This window comes from Netta rufina (genome assembly GCF_964035555.1).
Source record: "Netta rufina genome assembly, chromosome: 3".
In the NCBI taxonomy this organism is placed as follows: Eukaryota; Metazoa; Chordata; class Aves; order Anseriformes; family Anatidae; genus Netta; species Netta rufina.
The window spans coordinates 3,191,286-3,199,699 of NC_140125.1; the positions used below are offsets into that span (position 1 = coordinate 3,191,286).

An 8,414-nucleotide genomic window follows, 5' to 3' on the forward strand; every position below is an offset into this window, starting at 1 on the left:
TGGTTGGGAAAACGGGCAGGGAGCGGGGAAATAAAGGAAAACGGCCCCCGACGGGTGCCACCGGCCGAGGGTCCGGGCAGGCTCCGGGCGGCCGGGGGCGCTGGGGGATAACGGGGGGAGCTCCCCGCTGCACGGCCGCGCTCCCCGAAGCCGAGCCACCCCCTCCACGGCGGCGCTCCGCTCGTTCCGCCGCTTCCCCGCTTTCCGCCCCTGCAACCCCTTTCTCGCCCCGTCGCCCCGGTTACCATTACTTTGCCATTTCCCCCCCACACACCCCGCTGTCGGTTTTGCCCCCTGAGGGCGCACCGAGCGCCGGCCGGGTGCCCCCGGTGTCCCGTGCCATTAGTGTCCCGTGCCGTCCCGTGCCGTCCCGTGCCGTGCCGTGCCGTGACCCGCTGCTTTCCCCGCTTACCCCCTCGCCCCCCCCGGGCTGTCCCCGCGTCGGCCGAGCCCCTCCGAGCGCGCCGGGGAAGAGAGGAAGCGGGCGGCAGCGCCGCGCCGTCGGGGTCGCTCGGCCGGGCAGAGGGGGCCCTGTCGGGCCGCGGCTCCGTGGCGGCTTGGGGAGACCGGCGAGTCCCAGTGGAACAGAGATGCACGGGAAAAAAACCGCCAATAACACTTTAATATAGTTCTGTGAAAATCTGGCTAGTCGCTACCAGAATACACATTTATAAGCCATAAATAAAGCATACAGAAACGATAAATTAATCAGATCCAAGTAGTTTACTCTCCCGGTAACATCAAGCATTTGTTTCAATTACAATGATCTATCCTGACTTTTTTTTTAATGTTTTTCTTTTTTTTTTTTTTTCATTTTTTTTCCCTCCCCTTTTTCCCCCTTTTTACAACGTTACAAGACTTTTGGTCCTTGAATTCAAAACTAGCATGGGTTTCACACTGAAGGAGGGTTTCGTTTTGTTGTTTGTCTGTTTGATATTTTTTTTCCGTCACTTCCACACAAAAAAAAAAATAGATATATTTATACCTCCTTGCAACGACAACAACGAAAAAAAAAATAGCCCCAACAGAAACCCCCCTCTCCCCTCCCCGCACCCCCAACCCGCCCCTCCCCACTGAAACAAACCACCCCACAAGGCAAAACACGGGAATCGCAGCCCCCCAAGCACGGGTGGTTTTCGGCTGGGGGGGGAGGACCAGCGTGCCTGCCCTCAGCGCAGGCTGAGGTGCTTGCAAGACATGCCTGCTGTTTCCCGAATGGATGCAAACATCTGGAGCCAATGAAACAAAATAAAAATAGATAGATAGATATATGTATATGTACCGTGCTCAACAGCGTTCATAGTCCATCGCTCTGCTAGGGGACTGCGCGGGGGTGTGGGGTCTTTTCCCCCCTCGCCAGGGGAGCTTTCCCCTTGGCCCTTTAGGAGGAGTTCATGATGGGCCGGGAATACACACCTTGGTAGTAAGAAGTCTCTCCGGCTAAAGGGGAGGACTCTAAGCCATTTTTGTTCGTTACGGGCCCCATGGCCAGGCTGCCGGGCATGGGCGAGGCGTAGCCTGAGTAGTGCATCACCTGCTCATAGGCCTTGAGGTCCATTTTGTGGTGGTGGTGGTGGTGGTGGTGCGGGTGGTGGTGCTGCTGCTCGGAGGAGGACATCAGGTTGTTGATGGAGAAGGGGTGGTTGAAGGCGTAGTGGTGCTCGGGCTTGAGGTGGGCGTCGTGGGGCAGGCCGGCGTGCGGGGGGGCCAGGAGGTGCTGCGCTGGCGATGCCGCCGGCTCTCCAGGGCTCAGCCCCGCCGTGCCCTTCAGGTCAGCCAGGGCACGCTTGTGGTCCTGGCACGGTGAGGCGCTGGCAGGGGATTCAGCGCCAGCTGAGCCCTCGGAGCCACCTGAGGAGCTGCCTTCCCCCAGGGTCTGGCTCGGTGGCTGCCCGGGCCCCTTCTTGCCCCCGCCACCTGCCCCGCCACCTGCCCCACCGCTGTCCTTGGCAGCCAGCTGTTTCTCGCACTTGAAGCGCTTCTGGCGGCGCAGGTAGCAGCCGTTCTCAAACATGTTGCCCGAATCAGGGTGCAGAGTCCAGAAGGAGCCTTTGCCCGGCTTGTCCGGGGAGCGGGGCACCTTGAGGAAGCAGTCGTTGAAGGAGAGCGAGTGGCGGATGCTGTTCTGCCAGCGCTGCTGGTTCTGGCGGTAGAAGGGGAAGAGGTCCATGATCCACTGGTAGATCTCGCTCAGCGTCAGCATCTTGTTGGGCGATTGCTGGATGGCCATGGTGATGAGGGAGATGTAGGAGTAGGGTGGCTTGGCGTGAGTGTAGCTCCGCCGGTAGGTCTTGGGGTCCCGTGAGCGGTTGAGGTTGGACTGCCCATAGATGGGGCTCATGGAGTTCATGTTGGTGTAGGGGGCCAGAGCGTTCATGGAGCCTGCTTGGCCCCCCATTGGGCTCATGCTGGGGCTCAGGTGGGCACCCATCCCTGCCACGCCGGCTGAACCCATGCCAGGCATGGCCCCCGCACCTGGGGACATGCCGGTGAGTGAAGGGCTCATGCCCGTGTTGGCATAGGACATGTTCATGGAGGTGGCAGCCGTCATGTTGGCTGTGGTGCTCATGGCCGACATGGTCATGTACGTGTTCATGCTGTTCATGCCCAGCCCTGCGTTCATGTTGCTCACTGAGGAGTAGCTCTGTGGAGGCAAGCAAGAGAGAGGAGGGAGGTTTGGGGGGGGAACAGGAGGGGGTGGGTGCGCAGCCCCACCAGGGACGAGGGCAGCCCCCCAAACGGGGAGCAGTGCGGGGGCACCCCCACCCCAGCCCGGGTTGCTGCCTGCCAGGGAGCCTCTGCAGCCCTGGAGAGGGCTGGAAAGGGTTAAATCTTGGGAGGGTGGGCGTGAGGGGGGGCTGTTGAAATGAAAAACAAAAATACAGATATTAAAAAAGACGTGGCCACAGCGAGCCCGCCCGGTCCATGCTGGGGAGCTGGAGGGAGGGGAAGGGACATCCCTGCACGAAGTGAGAAAAATACCTGGGGGGGTAGGGGAGGGGGAGGAGGAAAAATCGCGAAACGCCACCCGGGCAGCCCCGCGCCCCACTCGGCCCCGGGGGGGCCGGCCCCGCCGCCCCCCGCCCTGCCCCAAATTTAGTGACAAAATTGGGGTGCCCCCGGGGGAGGGGGGCAGCCGGGCCGGGTCGGGGGGTGGCGGACCCTCGGCTCCTTCCTTACCTCGGGCTCCCCGTAGTAGTTGCTCCAGTCCGTGTGCTCATGGCCTTCCATTTTCACCGCTCCCAGCATACTGGAAGTGGAGTGCATGGCAGTTTAAAATTTAACAGCCACAACAAACGACGACAGAGAGCAACCCCCCCCCCCAAAAAAAAAAAAAAAAAAAAAAAAAAAGTCGCCAGCCCTCCCTGCCGCGCTCCCTCCGTCGGAGCCTCCGGAGGAGGAGGAAGAGGAGGGAGGGAGGAAGGGAGGGGGCACGGAGCGGCGCTGGGGCCGGGGGTATTTTCGCGGCTGCTCCTTGGGTGGGTTTTCGCAGCGCTTCTCGGCGAAGAGTCGCCCGGAGGCGACGGAGGAGCCGGAGGAGGAGGAGGAGGGAGGAGGGAGGAAGAAGAGGAGGAGGAGGAAGAGGAGGACAAGTGCTGCAGTGACGTGGGTGCTCGAGTGATATAGCACGGAGCGGCCGGGCGAGCCTCCAATCCCCAGGTCCTCGGCTGCCCATTTGAATAATCAGCTCACACCTAGGCGGGAGCGGCTCCTCCGCGGCCCCCCGCGCACCTTCCGCACCCCGGCGGCACCCCGGCACCGCTCCCAGCGCCCCCCGCCTCCCTTCCCCGGGGGGTGCGGGCCCTGCCGGAGCCGACCCCCCCTTCCCCAGGGGACCCGACGCCCCCCGCCCCTCGTCCCCGACGGGCGCCGCTCCCCCCACGCCCCGCAGCCCCGACCGGCGCGGGTTCCCCGGCCCCCCCCGGTGGGGGCAGCCGCCCCCCGGCCGCACGCACCTTCTCTCCCCGCGGCTGCTCGGCGGAGCGCGGGCTCAGGCCGCCACCCGCCCGGCCGCGCCCCGGCGCTGCCCCATCGGTCCGGGCTCCGGGAGCCGCCGCTCGGCTCCGGCTCCGGCTCGGCCGCGCGGCCCCTCCCGCGGCTCTGCCCGAGTTCCTACAGCAATTTCGTAACTAAAACAAACAGCGAGGGCGGCCGAGGGGGCGCGGCGGGCGGCGGAGTGCGATCGGAGCCGTCGGGGCCGCCGGGGACCTCGCCGCCGTCCCCGCGGCGCCGGTTGCAGGGTCCCGGTGGGCGCCGTCGGGGCGGCGCCGAAGCGCCCCGCAGCCCGGACGGACAGACGGACGGACCCCCGGACGCACGGGCGGAATCAGACCCCTCGGAAGCCCCCCGGCCCCTCCATCGCCGCGCTGCCGGGCGCGCTCGCTCCCGCCGGCGGAGGCTGCCTGAATGCGGCCGTCGGGGAGCGGCGGAGCGACTCCCTCCCTCCGTCCTGCCCTCCCTCCCTCTTTCTCTCCTGCCCTCCCTCCCAGCCAGAGGAAGCGGAGCGCTCCCCTCCACCGTCTGCTGGCCAAACGCCTCCCAGCCGCGGGGCGCTGCCTCCCCCGGCGGCATCCTGCGGCTGCCCCGCCGAGCGCGGCTCTGCCCGCCCCGAGGGCAGGGGGCTGCCGCCGCCTCCTTCCTGCCCCCGGGGATGTGGGCCCGCCGTGGGCTCGCTCTCACGTCCCCCAGCCATACCTACCTGCCTGCAAAGCAAAAAGGGCAGCGCCGACCTTTCCCTTTATTTATTTGTTTAGTTTTGCTCCCGGGATTAAAACCAAGCATCGACCGGTGGAAGCCGGCGCTAGTTTTTAAACATTAACACAGACCCAACAGGCACCGGGGGCACCTAAAGAGGGGCCCGGGGGACTTTTCCCCGTGCCCCGGCACCCTCCGGAGCCAGCTCCAAACGAAAACGGCCCCGGGAGGGCACCTTCCTATCGCGATAGCCGGGGCGATAGGGGCAGCCCGCCTCCTCCCGCCGCCTGCCCGCGTTCGGGGATCTGGGGGGCGGCTGAAAACGAAAGGTGCGACCCGATGGGGCTGCCCCCAGGGCGGGGACATGCGGGGACGCGCCAGGAAAAGGGGGCTTTGCCCCCAAAAGGGGGGCGAGCGGCGGGGCCCCCGCCGGGAAGGGCCCGTTCCGCTGTCCCGCGAGCTAAAAGCGGTGGCGGGGCGCCCCCTGTCGCCTTCTGTCCCCCATTCCGGAGGGCCGGGGGTGGGGGAACACCCCGCCTGCCCCCGGGGGTCCCCCCGACGGCAGCGGCTGCGAGGGGCCGGCGGTCCCGGCGCGACTCCGTGGTGGCATCCTCCCGCCTGCAACCTGCGGGCCGGCTCCGTGCTGTGCCTCAGCTCCCTCGACGTGTGGCCAGTGGGGCCCAAAAGCAGCCGCGTATCCCCTGGGTGTTGTTTGAAACAGCCGGATGATGCCACAGAGCTTTTTGTTCCTCTGGGGTCACGGGAGAAATCAGGAAATTTGGCCAGGTGGGTACTGGCCACGGCCAACTGCGTTGCTCCTGAGACCCTGTGCGCTGAGCTCCCCCCTTGCTGCTAATTTGGGGTGGTTCGGGGCATTCTGTGCTCAGCCTCGGCATCACTTTTTCCTGCTGGCCACCAAGCACAGGACGCATGGATGTGTTTTCCACAGTGAACACCATGGGAGGAGGAGCGCAGCTGTAAGGAGGGTGTCCCCGTGCCAACAAATGCAGCCCCCACTGGGCCTCAACCCCACACGGCAGCACGGATGTTAGCACTCTCTGAGCGAGTCTGGCACCTTGGAACTGAGGGTGGCAGGAGGCAGATGCACAGCCAGGGCTCTCGCTGCTGCTCATTACAAGGGGCAAGTTCCCCTTCTGGTCAGCAGGACTTGGAATGCTGCTTCCACGGTGGAGGAGGGTTTCTACCTCTGGTCACGCTCCTGTGCACGGGCTGGGAGCTGCGAGATGGACCTTCCACGGCCATTGGGGCCACATGGAACAGCTCCGAGGCAGCAGGGCGAGGCTGACCCCAGCAGTGGCCCCACGGGGCCCTGCAGCCTCCATCTCCCTTTGCCTCCTTTCACAAGGGCAGCCTCCCATGCCACTGTCCTGTGGCTGCCCATTAAAATTAATCTCTCTTAACAGAATAGGAAAAGAGGCAGTAAGGTGTATACTATTCCCTTATAAGAGACGTTTTTTAAAATACCTAAGAAGATAAAAATTGAAAAATTTAAGCAGTGTCTTATTTAAACATGTCTGCTTGGGTTCCCGAGAAACACATCGACCATTTAAAAAATGACTTATTCTCTTTAATATTTAAGTAATATTTATTTTACATTTAATTTTTAAATTAAATTTTTATTTGCATTAGAAGCCATGGCTGGAGGAGCCATTGCTCCCTATCTGGAGGCAGGAGGCCAGCCAAGCCTGGCCAGCAGCTGCCACATCCTCAGCCACCTCCATCTCGTGCTGGTCGCGGCGAGGCCAGCGGTGCCGAGCACATCTCCACTGCTTCTCCCGGCACAGCCATGTGGGCACTGGGTGGAGGCATTTTGCCAGCGGCATCACCTTGCCAGTCTGATCTGTGTGTTGGAAAATAAAAAATAAAAAAAAAATCAAAAAATAACCCCCCTTACCTTACTCTTGACAACAAACAGGGTAATTATCTCCCTTCTACTGATAATTATCATAATTAATCCAATATAATGAACTCTCCCAATTGCACCGCTGTTTCCCAATAAATGTGGTGGCTTTTTTTTTCTCTTTAATTGAGGAACTTGCTCTCCTGTGAGACAGAAACTGTCGCTGCCCTACAGAAGAGAGGCATTTTAATAATAATAAGAAGAAGGAGAGCACACCGCAGATTGCGGCGGAGACAAAAGCTGAGCAGGCGGCCACAATTATCGCCAGGATTTAACAAGGCCTGCCCTTGACAAGGCGGGTGGATGTGCTGAGGTGCACAAGGAAGCTGTGGGAGGCAGTGGGTAAGAGGGAAGGGGACAGGGGAGCTGCGGACGAGGAGTTGCATCTGCAGCTCCCACCCTCACTGGTTTATTCCCAGTTTTTCCCTAGGGGATCCCTGGGAGTTGCCTTCTGTAAGGCCAAGGGGGCCCTGCTGGGCTGGGAGCACCCCAGGCAGCTCTTGCCCCAGCAGGCAGACCAGACAACTGCTCCTCGTTGTCATCCACGTTTCCGCAGGGAGGAAACATGCTGGGGAGAGGCTGAGCCCCCTCGCCAAAGCCCTCTGGGCACTCCTGTGGCCAGGCTGGAAAGCAGGCAGAGCTCAGACAGCCCGCTCACAAGGTCAGCATTGTTTCTGTGCCGCGTGTCGGGATGCCACTGCTGGGGATGCTTGCAGGGTCCCTGAGATGTGCTGTAATTTCTGCTGGTCCTGCCAGGAACCAATATTCTTTGATCATTCAAGGACTCAGATGGGAACCATTTAAATAAGTGACATTCTGCGGTGGGGGAGATTTTCCTCTCTCCGCGGAGTTACCTACACAATAACACAGGCCGTCAGCTGCGGCACCGCTGGGGAATTACTACAATTACACTGTGCAATATTGACTTAACTATTTGAAGAACTCCACCGCCAAGTCTCTCCTAATTAGATTCAAGATTTAATGGGGCTTCTTAATTCATGAAAATATTTTCCAAGGCTTTAACAAGTCCAACAAAGGATGAGCCAGGAGTATGCAAAACTTTAGCAATGGTAATACCTTATCAAGAGCCCAAGGATAGACACCCAACATCTGTAATCCTGGGATGACATCCCCTGCTGCCAGGCTGTACAGGCACCGCAGAGTGCTGGCCATGTGCCTTCTCCCAAATTCCCCGTGGTCCTGACACGGCCCTGAAAGCAGTGGGAAAAATTTCTGGAAAAGCTTTTCCGTACAGCTCCTGTGGGAGGGTCTCTGTGCTCCTAGTGGGGCACCATCAGAACTAAAATCAGCCAAGCCAAGCCCACCTGCTCCCCACCTGAAGCCTTTGAGGGGTGCTTCACATGCACAGACTCCTGCACTCTTTTTTTCTGGGTTCCAAACAAAAAGCCATTTACAGGGAGCCTCCTCTTGAGTGCAGCTCTGCCATGCCTCATCACGTACCTGCAGCAGCCACTCCATACATGGCTGGCGTGGCTATTTTTGCCATGCTCAGTACCCCAGGTGCTATTTTAATGTTTCTCCCCACACCGTAATTATTCAACGTGCCACAGAAGGTACTGAATTGCTGCAATCAGTGGCCAGCACCGCAAGGTAAAATAAAACACTGGAAATGCCCAAAGAGTGTACCTGGGGGAAACAAAGCCACCTGGGTCCCTGGGGGATGGGGCACAGGAGAGCAGGATGGGCTCACTGGCATCACCGGGGTGCTCAGTGCCGAATGGCACCCGAGGATTCTTCTTGGGCAGGACGGGCAGGGGGATGTGGTGCCCATGCGCAG

At 60.8% G+C, this 8,414-nt stretch overlaps 1 protein-coding gene across 1 annotated transcript; it reads right to left on the reverse strand.

Annotated features, from left to right (window-relative positions):
• Positions 1-1,381: 1,381 nt before the first annotated feature.
• On the reverse strand, positions 1,382-3,267 carry FOXA2 (forkhead box A2; the record flags this gene model as incomplete). Its single annotated transcript, XM_084284139.1, has 2 exons — positions 1,382-2,644; positions 3,181-3,267. 2 exons carry the CDS (start codon positions 3,265-3,267, stop codon positions 1,382-1,384), a joined length of 1,350 nt encoding a protein of 449 aa, XP_084140265.1.
• Positions 3,268-8,414: the final 5,147 nt, after the last annotated feature.